The 22,989-nt window shown below is 37.5% G+C and overlaps 2 protein-coding genes and 1 long non-coding RNA gene across 4 annotated transcripts; all 3 read left to right on the top strand.

The window, feature by feature from the left end:
• The first annotated feature begins 2,593 nt into the window (after window positions 1-2,593).
• LOC122973935 lies at window positions 2,594-9,155 on the top strand. 2 transcript variants are annotated; one of them, XM_044341745.1, is made up of 5 exons: window positions 2,595-2,741; window positions 4,715-5,626; window positions 6,460-6,519; window positions 6,731-7,912; window positions 7,958-9,155. In XM_044341745.1, exons 1-5 carry the CDS (start codon window positions 2,735-2,737, stop codon window positions 8,494-8,496), a joined length of 2,700 nt encoding a protein of 899 aa, XP_044197680.1. In that variant the 5' UTR covers window positions 2,595-2,734; the 3' UTR covers window positions 8,497-9,155. The 2 variants fall into 2 exon arrangements, with proteins under 2 accessions (XP_044197679.1, XP_044197680.1); XM_044341744.1 differs by having other exon boundaries at window positions 2,594-2,741; window positions 6,731-9,155.
• A 4,553-nt stretch (window positions 9,156-13,708) lies between these two features.
• LOC122974473 (GTPase IMAP family member 7-like) lies at window positions 13,709-16,571 on the top strand. The gene is made up of 2 exons (XM_044342507.1): window positions 13,709-13,715; window positions 15,589-16,571. The coding sequence occupies exons 1-2, from the start codon at window positions 13,709-13,711 to the stop codon at window positions 16,569-16,571; spliced, it is 990 nt and encodes a 329-aa protein (XP_044198442.1).
• A 1,617-nt stretch (window positions 16,572-18,188) lies between these two features.
• LOC122973957 lies at window positions 18,189-19,617 on the top strand. Its single transcript, XR_006400180.1, has 3 exons — window positions 18,189-18,721; window positions 18,827-18,960; window positions 19,199-19,617. It is a non-coding gene; the product is annotated as an uncharacterized LOC122973957 (long non-coding RNA).
• Window positions 19,618-22,989: the final 3,372 nt, after the last annotated feature.

The following is a 22,989-nucleotide window of genomic DNA, read 5'->3' as shown; positions in this document are numbered from 1 at the left end:
TGATGAAATCAAAGTGTCCATGTACTGCAAACGAAGTTTCCCCATCAGTAACCGAAGAGTTTCTGTGTGTCTCAGATACAGTAAATACGTTTCTCCTGCGTTCCAGTGTCTTTGACTTCATTGGATTCTAACAGCATTACATGCTAACTTTGATTTTTCCACACCATCATGTAAAATATTTCATCTTCTTATCTTTTATGATATAGCAACTCACATTGGAGGTTAAATACTGTCATTGCAGATATCTAGGCATTTATTTTAAACTCAAACATGCACATACATACTGCAAGCGAGCCATTTGAGCTTTCCTTGTTTCAACAGGACATCTCATTTCACCATCACACTGTATAATTAGACACCAAAAAGGAAGATTCATGTCTATTTTGTCAAAAATACAAAGCCACTCAAGCTCTTAGCCTCTTTTTTTCTGTTCTTCATCATTCAATATGTCTCCCTCCTTCATTCCCTTTCTTCCTAGACACGACAAACACCAGCCTGGCGGTGTAGGCCAGGTCAGCGAGGTAAAGCAGGAAGTTGACCGCAATGAGCACCGCCAGATACACGCACCCACAGCAGCTGGGAAGTGTGAAACACAACCAGTGGCATGATGGGATATCTCAGTCAGTCAGGAGCTGAAAGTGACCTCTGTAGTGCAACGATGGTTAAGATGAGTCTTTTTTTTTTTTACTGAATGTGAGATCTTGTGTTGGCTGCTTTTCACATGCTCTGTTGATGTTTGTCATATATTCTGCAGAGACACAATAAAAAAAGAGACTGATCAGAAGAAAATGAACTAACATTTGTGGAAGTGATGATGTTCGTTTGGACTATCTTGATGCAAAATGCAAGCAAGGCACTACTGTATATTAATGAAACACAAATATTATATAGGACTTTATTTCTTAAGTAGAAATTTCAGTCAGTTTATTCTAATTTGTAAAATGCTGTGGCCCTAACTTTATGATTCCTCTTTTAAGTCTTAACAGCCCATGTTGTAGAAATGCTCAGTATTCAGTCCTACTTGTTGTCTTATTTACTCTCTATTTTTGCTGAATATTACCAACAGGTTTTTTTTGTCTATGGGGTAATTAAGGCCTAATGTATTGAGGAAATGGTCTTCTGAATCATGAAAAGTCATAAATGATGATCTACATAAACAACAAAAATATAAAGTGAAAAATTGCAACACCAATGCTCTAATTAAATTATTGCAAACTTCATCATCTATAACTGACGTGTCCAGGCTCAAACTAAAGTTGTGTAAAGACTGTGGAACATGTGAGGAACCTCAGTTTGCTGTTCAAGCTGTGACCTGTGCAGGGTAGATATATCATTTACAGGAAGTGGAAGTTTGCCTGCTTTTAAATCTCAAGGGCTTGGAAAGTCCCTCAGTCTAAAATGGCACTGAACTGTTTGATATTGGTGCCCTCTAGTGTCCAAGCTGCAATGGTGTGCATTAAATTGTATTTATGTATCTCAAAATCATTAAACAAAAACAGATTTGCCTCAGAGGGCTGCACACCTCTTACCTGCAAAATTATGTCAAAACATGCAGAATTGTTGCATTTTTTCTGGCATTTCAGGTGTTTAACACATTACTCTGATCATGTCCTAATGTACTGTGGGTGCAGTACTATACAGGTCCATGGTGTATCTTTCATGCAAGTATCATTCCCAGAGAAAAAACACACTCTCTCATTCTGCCAATTCAAACCCTGAAAACTTTGTGAAGACAGTGGTTGATGCATCACAAATACCAAACGTGACTCCTATGGCAAGCCGTTTTAACATTTAATCGAACCACACTCCTATCTGTAATTACATTTAGATGTCCATAATTGCATTTCTCCTGGTCAAAACTGTATTCTCACTAATCAGAATGGTAATTAAATATATCCACAATAACATTCTTATTAGTAGAAATTGTATTTCAAGATATCTGCAACTTGTATCCACAACTTTGATTGTACTGGTCAAAAATACACTTAAGATATCTTAAAATCCTTAAACCCTTAGCTTGACTGGATATGTACTGCAGATATCTGTAATTAATTCTTCCTTGTCAAAATGACATAGCATTCTTCCTAGGACAAATGACGTCACTGTTTCCATCCATGTGTATTGAGCTTTCAATTTCAGATGTCCACATTTACATTTAACAGGGCTTGCCATACTCTCCTCCTTTTGCGTAGGTTGCATGCTTTGTTGCAATATTTTACATGTGCATTTGGATCCACCAGAAAAACTTCCTCTTTCGTTTCTCCTGTGCTCTGACTCTTGTTTCTATTCTAATTTTATCAAATTATCACAAAAAGGTGTCAGTATTTCTTTAATGAAGCTTTATGCTGTTGTTGTCTTCACACATGGTGACTAGCTCCTCAAAGGAATGAAAATTGAGGAGTTTGTCTAAATGATCTGGTGAGGAAGTGTGGTGGTCGATGCCATGTCGTTTATGGACTGGAAGAAAAAGATGAATAACCACATGAGCAACAAGTTCCAGGTTGCACAGCTCCTTAATGTTTGTGGCTCGAGTCCTCTCATGCCAAGCCTCCAGGTACAGCACTGGACTGTGAAGCCAATTTGACATAGCAGCTAAACCTACTTCCGGTGACTCAAATAGCAAGTGAAAGTAAAATGAGAATAGATTGAGTCAGAGCACAGGAGAAAAGAAACAGGACATTTTTCTGGTGGATCCAAATTATTGTTGCTCTTAACTGATTTTTCTTTGAACAACATGGACGGTAAGATACTGTTACTGTTATTTCTTAACATAGCTCACTTTATATTCATCTGACATAACTATGCAGTACATTCTGGAAACTCATATTTTGGCAAAATATCATTTGAATGATAACATCTGAAACCACTACAGGCTAATTATTGTGATCAAATCATTGGCAATTGTGAAATATATCAACAAAGCTTGCAAAATCCTACTTAAAAGGAGGAGTCACATGTTTGGTATGTGTGACTCATCAACCATTGTCTTTACATTCTGGCCAGTAACATCTGAACAAAGTAGCTCATGTCTGGCTCATTACATAAGTGTTGCAAAGAGTTTTGTCAGCTACATTAATCAATGTATCACTATTTAAAATCCATCAATATACGTAAGGAATAAAGTTATGTTTCACTTTCTGTTTTTTTCTTTCCCTCTCTCTTACACACATACACACATCTCTTGTATTTGCATGCCTGCTCTCTTTCACTTTCTCTTTTTTATTAATTAATTTCTCAACCCTCGTTAAACTACTGGGCAAATGTGTTGGCTATGGATAGAAATAAATCACTCCATAACTATAAATTGAAAAAAAACACAAATTGAAGAATTTCTATATTTACCCCAAGCATCTTTTTCTGCATTATGTTCTGTAAAAAAAAGTTTTCATATCGGTGCATATCGGACAACATATAAGCCGATACGGATATATCTGTGATAGTCCAATATCTAAATTGGTCAAGCTCTACTAAGTTTTAGTAAATGTGCACTGGCTCTGACAATAAATAAGCTTATCACATATTTTCTTCAGGCATGAGCTCTCTGCCGATTTGTCGCCTCACCGAACACACAAGCAAGCACCATTGGTTAATATTCAATCTGAATTATGTGAAAACAGCAGAAGAAGAGATAAAGACTCAAGCAGGGTGCGAGAGAGGGAGGGTTTGTGACTACACAGAAAGTGACATATTAACTTTGATGTCGTCTTGCACTATATTTCAGCAACCACTAGATGGAAGCACAATGCATGCTTAGTTATAGAAGCTAAACTGAAGTCCATTGTATTCAGTATAGTGATGAAAAGTTTACAAACACAATTTTTTTATCAAGGTGTATGATCAGTATATGACATCTTTACAGTAAACCATTTTTTTGTTAATTTTATTTTCAGCATTTTTTATCACCAATTAATGACTGTAAGTGTGAACGCTTTGTGTTACAGCATACTGCTGACTCTTTTTAGACACTGTTACATCACGATTTTGTTCATGACATCAGGAGTTTTGAGAGCACAGTTCAACTTTGAGCATGTATTCACGTCTTTTGTCACCTATTGTCTAATCGTGTCTAGAAATCCAAACAGTAGGGAAAAAATGAATTACAGATTCTGATATGCTGGCAAAATCTGTTTTTTCTTAATAAAAAAGTGTACTGAAAGCTTAGAAAGAATATTAGAACAAATCACAATTTACATGTACCATGATGTCTTTTGTTTTAGGTTGCATTCCTGATGGAAATGTTTTAATGATATGAAAAAAATATATATTTGTTGCTCAGAGGCAGAAAAATTGAGAAACAGACAAAAGATCTGCAAACTGTAATAACAATGCCCAATAAATTTAATTAAAGTCCCCCTCCACTCAAAGTTTTTTTTTTTTTTTAAACTTCTGAAATGAAATGTATTTGCATGTTCATAGATTCTGGAATTTTTTAATGAGGGAGAAGGAGTAGATGTAATTTTAAGGGTTTTAACAAGATAATTTAACTTTTTTTCATGGAAAAAACATATCAGACACGAATTATTATTCAAAGTAGAGTATTTTATATACATCTTAAAATATATCTGAAGAGGATCTTTACGCAATTTTTTGACAGAACTTTCTGTCATGCTTTGTCAACAAACTCATTACTAATGTGGTTGCAATCTGCCAACTGTAAGTCCACACAAACACAAATGTACAGTATTAATTATACTTTGCCATTTGTCTCTTCTAGTGCTGACAACAAGGAGGATTCTCCTGCTGGGAAAAACAGGAGCTGGGAAAAGCAGCCTGGCTAACATCATATTGGGAGAAACCAAAACTGTCAATGGAAGAAGCATCACTTTGATTGACACTCCTGGTTTATTTGACCCAGGCAGGTCTGAGGAGGACATGAAGCCTGAGATACTGAAATGTTTCTCTCAGTGCACTCCTGGGCCTCATGCTTTTCTCATTGTACTTAAAGTAGAGAAATACACTAAGCAGGAGAAAGCTGTCGTCAGGAAAATATGTCAATATTTCTCTGAAGAAGCTCTCAAATATGCTGCAGTTGTCTTCACTCATGGTGACCAGCTTCCCAAAGGGCTGAAAATTGAGGAGTTTGTCAGTCAGAATGAATGCCTGAGTGATCTGGTGAAGAAGTGCAGCGGCCGATGCCACGTTGTTGATAATAAATACTGGACAGACAAGCAAAAAGATGAATATAGAAGCAACCAGTTCCAGGTGGAGCAGCTACTCAACACAGTAGACAAGATAGTCATGGAAAACAAAGGAGGCTGCTACACCAATGAGATGCTACAAACAGTGGAGAAACAGTCAGAAACTAGTAATAAGACTAACAACAGGGTCCCTATGAATGTTTGGATCAAATTAACAGGCCCCACAGCAGAATCAGTGGCGAAAGCTTTCTTCGGGCAAGCTGTCGTAGTTTTACAGGAAACAAGGGAAGCAAGAAGAGGAGCGGAAGATGTAACGGCAGAAGCAGAAGAGGAAGCAAACAGTGCACAGAAAAAGGAAGTGTACATAATAAACAGAGTTATAAAAGGATCATTAATGCCAATATCACCCGGAAAAGGAGCTGAAGGAGGAGGTGCAAAAGTAACTGGAAGAGGAGGAACAACAACAAGAGTCAAACCAGTGTCAGCAGGTAAGAAGTGATCAAAGACAATAATGGGAGCATTTTTGTGCCATTTTGTCCTAATTCAGAAGAACAAAAGAGAATGGAACATATTATAAGATCATGCTCAGCATCCATTTGGGAACAAGCTGATTTCCTGTAGGCCATTAATATTAGAGATGCAACAATTAGTCGATTAATTGACAGAAAATTCATCTGCAACTGCTTTGATAATTGGTTAATTGTTTAATTCATTTTTTAAGAAAAATACAAAAATTCTCAGGTTCCGGCTTCTTAGATGTGAACACTATTTAGTTTTTTTATTTTAGCCTTTTATGATGGTAAACTGAACATCTTTTGGTTAAGGACAGTTGGCTGGGACACAACAAGACATTTTAGGTTGCATCTTGGACTTTGGGAAATGGTGATGAACATTTTTTAAATCAACATTTCTTAGATAAACAACTAATCAATTAATTGAGAAAATAATTGACAGATTAATCGACAATGAAAAGAATCATTAGTTGCAGCCCTAATTAATATTAGAAAACACTGCAACATGAAATAACCAAATGCACAATATTACAGCTGTAGCCACAGTTTTAAGCTAATATCCAGTGCAAAGTATTCTGTCGAGTTGCCAGTTATGCTTGCAAGCTAATGTTAGCAATGAGGACTGGCCTCCCTCTACAGTGATTATTATGTGATGTTTATGCAAAGGAAGTGCTAATGTAATCAAGCTTGCAATATTTAGTCTTTGATGTGACAACATAAATTAATGGCTAGAATACTAACAGTGTAAGAGAATAAGCTAAAAGCAAATGGGCTGTTCAGTGTTAGTTATCAATCATTTTCTCTTCTAGTGCTACCAACAACAAGGATTGTCATCGCTGGAACAGCCGGAGCTGGGAAAAGCATCAGAGGTAACAACAGCACAGTGTCAATTTATGGAGACAACAAATATGTCTTTGAGGAGTTATACAAGGAGTTAAAATCTTCCCTGTGATTACAATTAATGTTTATATACTGTAGACATATTTCTATATGTATATGTTTAAACTGATACGCATCTTGAGACTCAAAGTGGCAAGGTAGGAGAACAAGTCAAGACGAATTTTCATTATTCTCTTCTAGTGCTAAAAACATACAGGATTGTCCTGCTTGGAGAAACTGGAGCTGGGAAAAGCAGCCTGGCAAACGTCATATTTGGAGAGGATGTGTACAAGATGAAGAATAACCCCACCTCGGGAAGAAGTGAATGCCAAACAGAGTCCAAATCTGTTCATGGGAGAAGAATTACGTTAATTGACACTCCTAGTTTCTTTGACGCAGATAAGCCAGAGCAGGAGCTGAAGCCTGAGATAGTGAGGTGTATCACTGAGTGTGCTCCTGGGCCTCATGCTTTTCTCATTGTGCTTAAAGTGGAGAAATTCACAGGGCAGGAGCAGGTTGTCATCTCGAAAATATGCCAGTATTTCTCTGAGGAAGCTTTCAAGTATGCTATAGTTGTCTTCACTCATGGTGAGCAGCTCCCTAAAGGCATGAAGATTGATGACTTTGTTGGTCAGACTGAAGGTTTGAAGGATCTGGTGAAGAAGTGTGGCGGCCGATACCATGTCGTTGATAATAAAAACTGGAACAACAACCAACAGGGTGACTACAGGAGCAACCAGTTCCAAGTGGAGCAGCTACTCAACACAGTAGACAAGATGGTGATGGAAAACAAAGGATGCTGCTACACCGGTGAGATGCTACAAGCAGTGGAAGGAAACAGGACATCAGTAGGAGACATGTCGCTGAAAGAGACCAGCAATAAGACTAACACCGGTATCTCTAAGAATGAGTGGATCAAATTAACAGGCCCTGCATCAGAATCATTGGTGGAAGTGTTCTTTGGGCCAGTTATCAAAACTGGGGCAGCAACAAAAGGAGCAGAAACAGCGGCAGTGGGAGAGGCAGAAGAAGAAGGGGAAGGAGAAGCATCAACAGAAGCAGAAGAAGATGTAGCAACAGAAGCAAAGGATGGAGAAGAAGAAGGAGACGAAGGGGCGGCAATAAAAGAATGTCAAGCAGAGGAAGAAAAAACAGGACACAAAGAAGAGGCAACAACAGACGCAAACAAAGAAGCACCAACAAAGGCAAAAAAAGGACAAGCAGCAAGTGGTGGATCAGGTGGTCTGTTTGGGATCCTTAAAAGAGCAGCAGCATCAGTAGCAAGAGCTGCAGTTGCAATAATAGCAGGAGCAGCAGCATTAGTAGCAGTAGCTGCAGGTGCAATAATAGCAGGAGCAACAGCATCAGTAGCAGGAGCTGTAGGTGCAATAATAGCAGGAGTAACAGCATCAGTAGCAGGAGCTGTAGGTGCAGGAGGAGCAGCGAGTGCAGGAGGGGCAACAGGTGCAGGGGGAGCAACAGGAGCAGGTGGAGCAACAGGTGCAGCGGGAACAACAGGAGCAGGTGGAGCAACAAGTGCAGGAGTAGCAGCAGGAGCAGAAGGAGCAGCAGGAGCAGGTGGAGCAACAGGTGCAGCGGGAGCAACGGGAGCAGGTGGAGCAGCAAGTGCAGGAGTAGCAGCAGGAGCAGGCGGAACAATAGTGAAATGTGCAATAACACTGGTAGTAGCAGCAGTAGGAGGAGGAATATGGTATGCAGTAAATAAAATAAGAGCTTTTTTAAACGACCTGCCACGACGTATTGCAGTCATCTTGCTGGTGGTTGCCTTCTTCTCATTGCTACTGTTATCATTTTGTGTCCAAGTCAGAATGGCTGGGACCCTCCTCCTAGTGTTTGGAGTATTACTATTACTTTTGTTGTTAGTGGTGTTGTTTTTCTTGCTAGAAGAAGAGAAGAAAGTGAAGGACATGAGGGAGAGGCAACAACAGAGGCAAAAGGAGAAGTAACAAGAAAAGCAGAAGAAGGAAAAGCAAAATCAAAAAAAGTAGAAGCAGTAAGTGACGGATCAGATAGTCTGTTTGGGTTCGTCACTGGGACCGGAGTGAACAGGAGCAGTGGTAGCAGCACTGGGAGTAGCTGCAGCAGTAGTAGGAGGAATAAGTGTAGTAGAAAAATAAATCAGGTAAAAGCTTTTTTGAAGAGCCAGCTACAGTGTATTAGAGTCATTTTGCTGGTGGTTGCCTTCTTCTCATTGCTACTGTTATCATTTTGAGTCAGAATGGCTGAGATCCTCCTCGTATTGTTGTTGTAGTATTACTATTGTTTTTGTTGTTAGTGTTAGTATTCTTGCTAGTATAGATGTATGTAACTATTGGATTTTCAATAACCCAACTGCTGTAATAAGTGAAGTATCGGCTATTATCAGTTGGCCTGCCGTACTGTAACATTCAGCTTCACCATTTTTCAATAATTTTTAACCTTACAGCCACATTTATGCTTCTACTTTGAGGTATTGAGATAATCCACCAAAAGTGGATAAAGTTATAGTTTAATGTGAGACATAAATTATGTCATCATATATATTCTTTTCTTTTTTATATTCTATCAATTAGTTTATGATAGAAAGTTTGTTGCAACTGGGAGAATGTTTTTTTTTTGTTTGTTTGTTTTTTGGGTTGTTGTTTTTTGCTTGAATTTATTTATTGTTTTTTATATTTTTTTCACACATATAATAATAACATAACAAGTAAAACAAAAAAGGGAAACAAAAGAAAACAAAACAAAGCAAAAACGTGAAAACATAGATGTAAAAGTATATGAGATGACAACAAAAAAGCACAAAACAAAACAAAGCAAAAGGACAGCAAAAAACAAACATGCAATGACAGTGGACTTGATAGGACAACATACAATAGAAATATGCAATAATCCAATACAATAATCAAACAAGGAGAGGAGACCAGATTCCAGAAAAGGAGACCAACACTTTTTAAATGAATTGTGTTATTTTTAAGGGTTGTGGACAGCTTCTCTAGTGTGGAGTGCTCAGTGATTTATGGAAAGTTTAGATCTATTTTTCCAGTTGAGAAGAATAACCTTTTTTGCTATTGTTAGGGATGTTACAAGGAAAGGTTTAAGGTGGAGGCAGAAGGGGAGAAGGGTGATACTGAGGCCGGAAATGGTGGACAGTCTGCTCATGAGCTCGGAGCAGAGTGATTGAATATATGAGCAGAGCCAGAATGCATGTATATGGTCATCAGTGAAGTCTGGGCAGTGAGAGCTTTGTCATTATTGGTTAATCCCATAAGGTGAAGTTTACAAGTGGTGATGTGTGTTCTACGCAGGATTTTGTAATGTATTAGCTGCGTCATGGAGTTGTCTGTCATGGAGAAAGTAAATGGTTTGCCAGTCTATGTGGAGGAGATGTGCTTGAAGGTCAGAGGTCTATTTATCAATAGGCAGTGAAAACAGAGGTTTTACTCTTACTTTTAAGCTAGTCAGTAAGTTTCTTGTAACTTCAAAATACTCCTAAGTTGAGAGGGTTCAGATGGTCTCCGAAATTGGTTAAAAGTAAGTTCTAGATGACTGCTGTACAGAAAGGGGAGTAAGGACTAAACAAGCAAATATCATGATGAGTAATACCTTAGCTCAAGCAATATGTAAAATTCTGAAAAGGGTATTTGATTTGAACATTTAAAAGTTACACGAATTCACTGAGCAGGAGAAAGCTGTCATCACAAAAAATGTTACCAGTTCCAGGTGGCACCAGCTACCAGTTCCAGGTGGCAGAGCTACTCAACACCATAGACAAGATAGTGATGGAAAACAATGGAGGCTACTACACCAATGACATGCTGCAAACAGTGGAGAGAGAAATACAGAAAGAGGAAGAGCGCATCAGACTGTCATCAGGAAACATGACACAGGAAGAGATCAGACAGCAGTGTTGTTATTGGGACATGGACTCTACATGACTTTGTGGTGTTTCATGATGATGATTTGCTTTATTTTCTGTTTTGTTTTTTGTTTGTTTGTTTTTTGTACATTAAGTGTTTGTTGCTCAGTTATAAATGTGTTGTGCAACAATAAAACCACTGATTGGTCACCTGTCTATTCAGTTGTTTCATTTTTTTCATAGAACCACTTAAAAGGTTAAAGGATACAGCTGAAGATACCCTCTCTATATATACATTGATTGTCAGTAAATGGCCTAATACAGGTTATTCATGTTGTGATGTTGCCAATAGAAACAAATAAAACAAATTCCTTTCAGCTTGTTCTGTCTCACCATGTGTCTGAGATAAAACACTCCACCCTAAAAAGGTATGAAAAGGTGCAGCTGCCATCTCTTCCTCTTTGACACTTGTAATAAGTAAAAAATACTCCATTAGTCATATTCTAGATGCCCATAACAAAAAGCCATTGTGTTTTTCACTATATGAATGTAAAATGCACTCATAACACTGAGTATTTAATTACATTCAGTGCAGGGAAATATGGAGCTTTGAGGGGCAGTAAATGCTGTTACAAAGTATCACATCAGGTTCCACTTCAACCTTTCTCTGGAAACTGTCATTAATACATTCATTACTGTACATTCTGTCTTATCTTCTGTAATGGCCTATTTACTGTAAGCACACAGGACACGAGTTTTGATCTGAAATACGAAAGTGGTTGTTGGTACATGGACTCTACATGACTTTGTCGTTTTTTATGATGATGATTTGCTTTCTTTTTGTTTTGTTTTTCTGTTTGTTTGTTTATAGATTAAGTGTTTGTTGCAGTTATAAATGTATTATGCAACAATAAAACCATTGATTGGTCACCTGTCTATTCCGTTGTTTCTTTTTTCAAAGATCCTAAAAGATTAAAGGATACAGCTGAAGATACCCTCTCTATATACATTAAATGTCAGTAAATGGCCTGTTGCAATTTATTTCTCTGTGCCATAAAGCTCCATTGTTATCCAAAACTTATTAAAAACACATTAATGTGCCACATTGTTGCACTGGTTGACACGTTACCTTATTACAATGAAAAAAGCCACTGTAGTATATTTTGAGTTAATCCCACATATTTACAAAGTATACTCTAAAAAGTAATTCAGGGGACATTTTCCTCAACACTTAATTAAATGAATAGTTGCAAGCTAAAAATTGAAATTGATGATTTAGATAAGCTTTTTAAATTGCCAACATTATTTTAATGAGTTGTGTTGACATAATACTGCTGGTAATTACATCAACCTTATATTGTTTGTCAAATTTCTGCATTCATTGATTTTAAACAAAATTCAATTGTAGTAATTTAATGAAATTGGCTTGATTACTTAATTTCTCTCCACCTTGAGTGCAGGATTTCAAGTACCGACACCCACCCACTTAACAAAATCAGACAGTTCAGACTGAGTATTAGAGGAGCTGTAGGCTGAACAAATATGGCACAGGGATACAGAGGACATTTTTCAAGATGAGTACCATTTCATTTACAAACAAATTTTACTAAAGCGATGGGCATGTTCTCGATAGTGATATGACCAATAGTGGACTTGTACAGAAGTTAGGCTACAGATGAAGTTAGGCTACAAGTTGTGCTAACACACAACTTGATGGAATCTGTTACTACTACACATAGCTAAGGCTATTCATATTTAGCAGTATGATCTGGCCATCCTTCCCCTTTACTTAAGCATGGCAGTGGATTAGAATGATAAAGTTTTATTTGTGAAATCTGCTCTGCTAAGTGGGGCTTTTCATTTGTGCAGGGGGGAGAAAATAGAGCAGTTGGAAAGTATTGAGAGATGGACTGTTGGTTTTGGTCTGTTGACAGGATGTGTGCAACATTAATGTTCATTTTACTGCTCACACACAGAGCGTTAAGGAGTTTCTGAGGTTCCCAAGAATAGCAAATAATTGTGGGTTCTATTCTGTAATATTCCTAAAGGCCAAAACTGTTCACATTCACAAAGGAGTAGAAAAGCAGTTACTGGTCACACTTGGAACACTAAGGTGTTCATGGTTTCAGTTTCTTTCTTCTTTCAGTTGCCATCTCTTCCTCTCTGACATTTGTAATAAGTAAAAAGTACTCCATTAGTCTTGTGTAATATTGTAAATGACAATAACAAAAAGTCATTGTGTTTTTCACTATTTGAAAGTAAAATGCACTCTGAGTATTTAATCATTCATTGCAGGGAAATATTTGAGGGGCAGTAAATGCCGTAATGATTGTAAGAAACCCAAATAATTTATTACATAGTTGCATTTACTTGTTGCCAATTATAGATTTTTATACACTGTGTACAATTTGCATAATAATATCCCAGTCACAACCTGTCAGCTGCACTGTCAGCAGTGTGTCATAATTATCTATCTAGCTAAGCATCATATCAGGTTCCACTTCTACCTGTTTCTTTGGAAATTGTTATTTATACATTCATTACAGTACATGCTGTCTTATCTTCTGTAATGTATTGTTTACTGGCATTAGTAAAAGAAAAAAAAAGACTAATTCCTTCCCATTTGCCACTCATTCAAAATAGTGTTGCTAGGATTTAACATGCACCATTTTTCACTGATCTCTCCATCCTGACACTTGCTTCCAATTCCTTTAGAATAGATTTTTAAAACATAATATATTCATTACCTTTAAAGCTCTAACAGGTTATATTACTGAGCTGTTAACACCCAATGTCACAAACCAACCATGCAATCTGCAAATATTTTCCTCTTTGTCTTCAGTTTTAAACATTCATTTTTACCAACGTTAAATATTAAATAATTTCTGCTTGTTTTACTTAACCTAATGTAGTTTTTATGTTTTATTCTCTTCGTGTTAATTTGTTTCTATTTTGCTACTTTTAGTTCTAATTTATTTTACCTGTTTTGATTCATTGTCAGTATCATTTTACAAAATCAGTTGTACAAATGAATGATGTCAAGCCAATTTTAAACAGAAATTAACCTTACAATCAATTGTATTGAACATCAATTTGATGTTACGTTATTTTCATGTGTGAAATTGACTACATGGATACATACAATTCACTACAAGTGAATTATGGGATGGTCATTACTGCCATTGTTCAGGTACGGTTGATAAACAAGTCAGACTGGCAGGAAATGGCAACACAGTCAAACCACAGCTAGAACACAGGAGGAAAATTAAGCAGCAAGGACATCAAGCAGTCCGGATAACTACTGTGATTTCTTTTTTGACAACATGGACGGTGAGTTGAGCTTGCTTCATATCGGTGTTAACACTGAGCAACATGCTGTATATTATTCTGCCATAAATAGAACTTTAAAAAGAAAGAAATAGATCAAAACAAAACCGCTTCAATGTGTCAATGTTTTGTATCAATAATGACACTTTCAAGATTAGCTGCTGCCTAAATGATCTATAAAATACATAAAACAATGCTTTAAAATCGAGGAAATATTTGATTCAAGCTCTCATTCAATAATAATTATGTATTCTGTGTTCATCTGTTCATGTGTTCATGTAAAACTCACTCACTGCTATGAGAAAATTTGATATATTGATGTTTATCAATTTAAATTGTCATTCCAATCCAAGACTTAACAAGCAAATGTTATCAGTCCAATCACATCAAGTGCAATAATATATGGTTAAGTGCAATACAACCTGCAGGGTACCCTACATACTTATCAATACTCTGTATTGCCATTTATGTTTTATATATAGCTTTATTGTTTTACCTATTGCTCTTTGTTTTCAACTTTATATTCATTAATATTATGGCTAATAAATGCTGGGGTTGTCTCATCTTAAGAATTTTATTGCACAGTTGACTGCTATGCTAGTTTGAGTATATAATCCAAAAAAACCAACAACCTTGAAACCAAAGTATTCTTACTGTAGCTGAGTCATATTTCACATAGCTTATTTCTTTAGCACCAGAAATCAGAGGGGAAACTTCAACATTTATAACAGTTGTTTAAGTAATTTTTAGCCATGATAGTGGCATGGCTCTACAGATGGCCTGTCAGTCTGTTTGACAGTCAGCTTGTCAGTCCACTTCTGTGGTCCAGATTAAAATACCTCAATAATTATTGGATGAAACTTTATAGAAACACTCATTGTCCCCAGTCTCCTTTAACTTTTCATCTAGCACCATATAACATTGTATAAAATTGTTCAATATTTTGGTTTATGAACAAATTCTTGCAAAACTATGACATTTCCATCATCCTCAGCTGTACTTTGTGTTTAGGGCAACAAGTTCTCCAAATTAAATGACCGAATAAGCCGTTTGACCATGCAGTCCATAACAATACATAGGACTGTTTTCCAATCTGGTGCTGATAACAGTAGAAATTGGCAGGACAACATCATTTGTCTTTGCTTTTCAAAACTGTTTCAAATCACATTAAATAATAATGTTTTATGATGTGACAACGCCTTGGTTCAGGTCTGGTTAGGTTTAGGCACAGAAAACACTTTGTTTGATTTACGGAAAGATCACGGTTTGGGATAAAATGATCACTTTGTTAAGGTTAAAGAAACGTGGTGTGGGTTAAAGTTACTACTTGCTTTAAGTTAGGCGATCTTCATTATCATGGCTACAGTAATAACCATGAGATTAAGGTTAAGGGACGATCAGAGTTATGTGTTTTTTTTAAAACTGTCTCACTCAGACATAACTATGTCATTTTTGGGCAGTTGACATTCTGACCTATTGTGTCATTTTTCTTGGGAAGACAGTCTCATTTTGTGCTGACTGGCAAATGTGGCAAAAGATGGTGAACATGCTAAACATTATACTTGGTATAGTTGGTATAGTCGGTATACACAGTAAACATCATTGTGAGCATGTTAGCATGGTGACTTAAGCGCAAAGCACTGCTGTGCTGTGCGCTCTACAAAATTGAAATGGCCATTTTTTAAATATTTTTTGTTGTTATAGACAAAATAATGAATTGTGCAATTGAACAAATAATCGGCAGATTAATTGCCAACAAAATAAGTGTCAGTTGCAGCCTTAAGAAAATAACTTTCAGAACCTGAAGGACAAGCTAACAGAACAAGTAAAAGTGAAATATATACTTTAATAATAGAGAGTCATTGTTCTCTTCTAGTGCCAAGGAGGATTGTCCTGCTGGGAAAAACTGGAAGTGGGAAAAGCAGCCTGGCTAACACCATATTTGGAGAGGATGTGTTCAAGATAAGCCATGCTGCCATCTCTGAAACCAGTCATTCTCATGCAGTAACCAAATATGTAGATGGAAAAAGCATCACCTTGATTGACACTCACAGTTTTTTTGACACGTGCAAGTCTGAGAAGTTGCTCAACACTGAGATAGTGAAGTGTATCACTGAGTGTGCTCCTGGACCTCATGCTTTTCTCATTGTGCTTAAAGTGGCGAAATACACTGAGCAGGAGAACGTCATCAAAAAGATACAACAACATTTCTCTGAGGAAGCTTTCAAATATGCTGCAGTTGTCTTCACTCAAGGTGACCAGCTCCCTGAGGGAATAACAATTGAGGAGTTTGTCAATCAAAGTGAATATCTGAGTGATCTGGTGAAGAAGTGCGCCGGCCGGTGCCACGTCATTGATAATAAATACTGGAAGGACAACAAAGAACACAACTACAAGAGCAACCAGTTCCAGCTGGCAGAGCTACACAAGACAATAGACAAAATATCTGAAGCAAACAATGGAAGCTGCTTTACCAATAAGATGCTAAAAACAGTGAAAACAGAAATACAGAGAGAGGAAGAGCACATTAGACAGTCATCAGCAAACATGACACAGGAAGAGATTAGAAATAAGGCTAAAATCAATGTTTTTGACAGGATGTTGATTAAATTTGCAGGTGTTGCAACAGGTGCATTGGTAGGAGCTTTGCTTGGTATGACAGGGGTGGTTACATCAACTCCTTCAGGTATTTCAGAGCTGGCAACACCAGCAGGAGGAAGAGCAAGTGTTGCATTGGCCGCCCAAACTGCTGCAATAAATGGTGTTCGAATAGGATATAATGCAGCTGACAGAGCAGAAACTCCCCTTGAAGCTGTACACAAAGCAGCGGAGGCTGTCTGGAACCAACATGCCAAATGATTAAAAAAATATTGATACCAACATGGTATTACAATTTTAAAGGGGCCATGTTATACACATTTCCAGGTCTATTAATACTCTGCTGGAATATCTTTTTCATGATTTACAGTTCAAAAAACTCCCTATTAATCTTATACTGCCCCTTTATGCAGCCTCTGAACTCAACCTCTGTGTGAAATAGGCTGTTTTATCTTCTGGCTCTTTCAGGCCCCCCTCTCGATGAACCAACTTTGTAGTAGTGACAGGATTTCACTTCTTTTTCTTGTTCTTTACTCGAAATGTCAACTCAAATATATCCATACATGTTCAAGCCAAATCTGATCTGGATTCCATTTCAATGTTGTTTACTTGGACAAAGCAAACAACACATGGAAAAACCTCATCAACAACTTTAGCAACCAAGGCTACGGAACAGACGGCCGTTTACGGGTATGGGGGATGAGCCGACATCTGCTTGTCAGCATGGTAGAAAAAAAGGTTGCAAACTAAGTGTTCAGAGCAGGTCAAAGCCTGGGCTTTTGAATTGTAGGGAGCATTTCTACATACATTATCCTCAAGTTTTTGAACTTTAGCCATATGTAGCCCTGAAATCACAAAAAGAATAACATGGTCCCTTTAAAAAATCATGATAATCAAAAAGTAAATCTATTAAGGACATGTTAAAGACATTACTTATGAATTTGACAATCATCAGACTGTCATGTTATGGCTTTCTTGGAAGATAAAAGGGTTCAATAATCTGAAATGATCTTATCTTATGTTGCACTTTCCATGACTTTAAGATGCTGAATAATGTTGTTTTTTTGTTATTAGTTTACTCTTTATTGAAGGGTTTTTGCATTTTGTTATGGATGATTCAACAAGTTAACAGCTGTGTGTTGTGTTGGTAAGTCTTTTTCAGTTTCTTTTTTGTTGCACCAAATGACACAGATCATTAATGATAGGACTTTATATAGCTTTTTTATAACTCCATAGGTTAATTAAAAGATAATAGACATTTATTGTGATATTGTGATGACTTCAGTACTTTTGAAAGATCAAAAAATGTTACGATTTGTTTGTATAACTCTTCATTTAAACTTTCCATAACTTTGAGATGCTAGAATATGCTTTTCTGTTTCCTCCATTTATGTTTATTTGTTTTTTACTAAAGTTATGGCTTGTGTTGAGTTATTTAACCATTAAACAGCTGTGTGCTTATAAGTGTCTTCCAGTCTCTGTTTTTGTACAATAAATACACAGACGACACCTCAAAATAGTTTCTCATATTTTTAAGATTCAAACCACCAGACTGAGTTACAATCACAATTTCTAAGGTTTCCAAAGATTGCAACCTGTTTTTTAATGCTTGAGTACAGTAAAATCACCTCCAGTGGTGAAATAACCTTGCAACTAAATGCAGATTGTTCACAATTCATGCTGAGCTAATTATGTCTATGTTTTTCTGTGATTGTAATTCTCAGTCTTTATAAAGCACTGTGTTCAAGCTGACAGCAGCTGCTTTATTTTTGACATTGCATCAGTACAGTTTTTAGTCTGAGTAGGACATCTAGTGGTTCAAAGTGGTAATGCTGCATGATGTTAATTTTAAACAACTTACTGTGTCAAAGTATTTCCTCAGTTTAGATTTGTTTTTTTTTATTTTTCCATGGTGGGAAATCACAACACATGAATGGAAGAAATGTCCAAAACCTAATTGATGTCATCATGATTATAGGTGGATGATTATCCTACAGTCAGCATCATATAATCATCATCAATGTTATCATCATCATTGCATCTTAATAACACATGATCTATTTTTGTTTTTTGGATGTGTCCATTTGCAAGTAGTCATGTGGAGCTGATCCGGTATCATTTACAAGGGAAAGTGAAAGAAAATAAAGCCCCTAAGAGCACACTGTTCACTCAGGAGGCAGGGTGGCATACAGAGAAGTGTCATACTTATTAAAAGCTTTTTTCCATAAGTTCAGGTAAAATGGATGAATACCAACATTCATTATTCTTTGAAGCTCAAGAGCTGACAGACAGAGAGAAGCAGAAGACCAGGAGACACTTTCAGAAAAGACGAGATTCTGGGGGCGGTGATTGTGGAATGACTGACAAGGCTGGAGACAACACTTATAAAATGTGCTTTAAGGAAAAAGAAAGTAAGTTATGACAGCGGGTTAGACTGAGTTATATGTAGAATTTACTTTGTAGTTGGAGCTTAAATGTAGGCTTTTGTTGGGACTGGACTTAGTTGTGTTTTACAGACCAGGAAAGGGTTTTGCAGAGGAAGTTTCACACTATCTCCCTTCCTTCTGGGGAGCTACAACTGACTGTGAGCTAAACCAATTTGCCTCAGACCCCTAAACCCACTGATCAGCCATCTACCAGTCCCTCACAGGTGAGCTAACAGGGTACTATTGACCTTAAGTAACCTAGGCCAACGCTTGCATAATTATGGTAAAAACGAACATCATAACAAAATGATCTAGTCAAACCAGTGTGGAGGGATTTCCCAGGAGTCTTTTTCAAAGTTTTTATGACATCTTTTTTATGATTTATAGAAAATAAAATGCAGTAATCTGATTAGACTTACATTACTATAAAATAATTTGTTTATTGTTGTTTTTCTCCTTTAGATGTTCAAAAAAGAGAACACAAAAGGCCTTGAGAAGATTTTCAAGACAGATGTTTTCCTCCTGTATTACCTGAGAGACAACCCTAAAGCATTCAAACTCTTAGAGAAGCAGCTCTCTGCTATTGGCTGCAAGGTGGAGGTAAACTTTGATGAAGAGGAGGCAGTGGTTAGGGGGGTATTGAGAAGGGGCCTGGAGGAGCTTTTGGCAGTGCTGCAGAGAGATGGGAACTACAGGTGGATAAGGTCTTCATCTGTCTTACTGAGAGCTACCTATGCTATCATGTGGTTGAGCCAAAACAAGTGAAAATCCTACTGCAGGACCTCAACTTTGTGACTGATGATATCAAAGTGTACACAGAGGATGGATATGCTGTGGTTGTGGGAGAGGATCAGGCTGTGAAGGAGAGAATAGCAAAACTGGAGAAGAGACTGCCGACCCGTAAGGAACTCCCAGTTGTGGAGGAGCAGTTCAGACTGGTAGGAAAGGAGTTTAGTCGAGAAATGTGTGCACATTGCCCAGAAGTTAAAATCCTCCAAGGTAATGTGAATTTGATCATCTTGGAGGGCCCTGACAAGGAGGTGCAGTTAGGAGTGACAAAACTTGAAGATATGATCAAAGAGATAAAAGAAAAGAGAGTTAAGCTGTCTACAGCTTTAATGACCTTCATGACATCCAGCGGTGTCATCTCCAAGTACCAGACTTGTTTCCAGCACAGCCTCAGAAGTCCTGTTGCCTTAGAGGTTAGGTCAGACCTGGTACTGTCGAGTTTGTCCTCTGATGCCCTGCATGAGGCTGAGGCAGCAGTGCTGAGAGACCTGAGTGATGTCACTGTGCAGCTGCAGGGTACCGCAGCTCTACCTCCAGATCTAGACAAAGTGAAGGAAATCCTGATCAAAGCCAAAAACCAGGCAAACCTTCGAGAGCTAAGAGTGGATGTCAGCTTAATCCCAGGTCCCAGTGGAGCTATGATGACCAGAGTACAACTGGTAGGCTACAATGAAAATGTGAACAAGCTGAAAGAGGTTCTACAAGACTACCAGATGAACCAAGTCAGGACACAAGAGGTTCTGAACTTACCAAACCCTGATATGACTGACAATTTTGATAAACTCTTGGGCACATTTCAAACTTGGCTCTCTACCTTGGGCAGCATTACTGAGGGAGAGGACCAAGCTTGAAATGCGTTTCCTTCCTTCCTTGACTATTTTCACTGACCCATTTCAGAGGCCTTTTTCCACAGTTTTCCATTAAACCACTTTCTGTCACAAATTTACATAAATACTATTAGATCCATAATAACTTTCGTCTAGATTAATGGGTATCCATTTTGTATCTATTAGTGGTGTGCCTAAATACAAATCTGTTATTCAGCAAAGCACAAATAGTGAGTTTTTTACAAACATTTATTTTACAAATATATATATATTGTACAAATATTTTAAAATTTATTTGTTTTCGGGAAGAAAAAATAAAAAAACATAAATACCAGCGCGCTGGTCAGTTACATCTGTATCTCAGCCTCTCTCCTCTGCTCCGCTGTTACGTCTATCAACAGGTCTCAGTGAGGGGAGTAACAGCCACATCACTCCCGGAGTTGGGGATGTTCCCCAGAGATAAAGCTGAGCTACTGACACAAGCAAAGTGCTCTCAAGGGACTCTCCATAACCTGTTGTTCCCTTTCTCCTTTCCACAAAGTTAGGTTGTAAAAAATAGGCAATAAATGAAAAATGCAAAGCAAGAATTGCTTTTGAAGTTCTTCCCTACATGTTACACGCTGTGCTGTCTCTGGGAAGAATGACAAGTCCTGGAGTTTAGAGTGCTCCCCACATGGCTACTCCTTCCAGCACAGCACAAGAAGCATGACAGTGTCAGGACCCCAGTCCTCAAGGATCGGAGTATACCTGGATTATAACGCAGGTACTCTGTCTTTTTATAGCATCTCCGACACCATGACTCTGCTGCACAAAGTCCACACCACGTTCACTCAGCCTCTCTATCCTGGCGTCGGGCTAAAGGGCGGTGGATCTTATTCAAGCAGTGCATGTTATGCGGAACTGATAAAATTATGGTGATAACATTATATTGAGGTGTTTTTCTCTGTGTGCCATTAATGATCATGCTGCAATTGGACCTCAAATATAAATGATGTCATATGATAAGTAAGACAAGTTTGTTTGTACTGTATAGCACATTTCATACACAAAAGCAATTCACAGTGCTTTACACAATGCACTAAAAACAAAACAAAACAAAAAAACTGAGAGGATATGATTTTACAAGAATTAAATATTGATTTTACAAGAATTAAATATTGTGAAATTAATGAATGGTGAAGCCTGCCTCATCACAACTGTAAGGCCTTCCGTGCCCACTAATAGAATTTTTGTTCTGTAGCTTTTCAACTCTAACAAAGAAACAAAATTAAGAAATACTGGCAACTATTTAAAAATTAATATAACTAGAAGAAAATGCATTTCTGCAGCTTTAAACTAGCACTTTGAGTGATCACTTTCAAACCAGTTTCCTAATTGCAAAACAGTTAACAGTAAAAGGGCAGAATGACATGCTTTGTTCAATTGTTGGGATGTTTATCGCTTGAGCTTTCCAAGCTTAGATATTTTTTATTAGACACCACATCGGTCTATGTTGAAGGTTCGACTTTTGAAAATCTTTAAAATACATTTACCGCTTTGTGTTATGGCCTGATACGATTATATTATGGCAGATTTATCCCACTTAATGTGACATGTTTGTTGAATTGTTTGCTTTCACTCGTTCCATTTGGATTGACAACATTTTGAAATACTTATTTGCATAAAATGGCTGCTGAGAAATGGAAAGCCATGCCACAGTTACGTTTGTTTTGGTGTATTTAGGGTCCACTATGTTACTTTTTTTCAAACTACAACTGTTTTATGAGAAATTAAGATATCTTGGATCTTGGATTTTTTTTTTATCAGGTTCTAGGGAAAGCAAAGTAATTACATGTACAATATATCTTAAGGTGATGCTAATCTGGGCGTCTCTATCCAAAATTGTTCAATAATTCACTACTCACATTGTAGGGAATTTTATCTAGAGGACAACAAAGTCTCTCAGATGGCAATAAAGGAAGCTCTTGGTAGAAACACATTGTTAAGTGGTTTCGGACACATCCATTGTCTTCGCCCTTTCCATACAGAGGTCAAGCGTCACAGTCAACTACAGCCCAGCACGTCTGCAGCTGATAGAAATTTATCCTGTTGCACTGAGGCTGCATGATGAAGACACTGAACACTGTCTGAAACCTCGGCAGGTTGGATGCTTGCCAACACAGGAGAGTGAACTTTGCTCTTGCTGAATCAGATAACTCACCCTCCCTGCTGAGATAGACCACGATAGTTGCCAGTTGCCAGACAATGTGACACAGATATGAAGGAGGACTATGATGCTGTGAATAACCCATTTTTTGTCAATGAGCTCAGTGTTTTTATAGCAAGTTTAGCATAACATATCATAGCTCTGAATGTCATAATACAAGCAGCAAGTTTCCAGTTTGTCCCATTTGCTTTAGGACGGCTGAAGCAAATAAGGCATCAAGGCCTGATGGTTTGACAGGAACAGTGTTAAAGAACTACTGCTCTCTGTTAAAAGGAGATTTTACTGGGGTATTTTTATTTTATAAGATGGTATCACTGCACCCAGCACTTGGAAGCTTTATTTCTTTGTTAATGTTGATTATGTTGTCAAGAAATGTATGCTACCACCTGTATCTACCTGCAAGAACAACTGGAGACCCCAGACCTTCTTAG

The sequence above is a fragment of the Thunnus albacares genome, chromosome 22 (genome assembly GCF_914725855.1).
Source record: "Thunnus albacares chromosome 22, fThuAlb1.1, whole genome shotgun sequence".
NCBI lineage: Eukaryota > Metazoa > Chordata > Actinopteri > Scombriformes > Scombridae > Thunnus > Thunnus albacares.
This window is presented reverse-complemented; position numbering and strand designations above follow the sequence as displayed.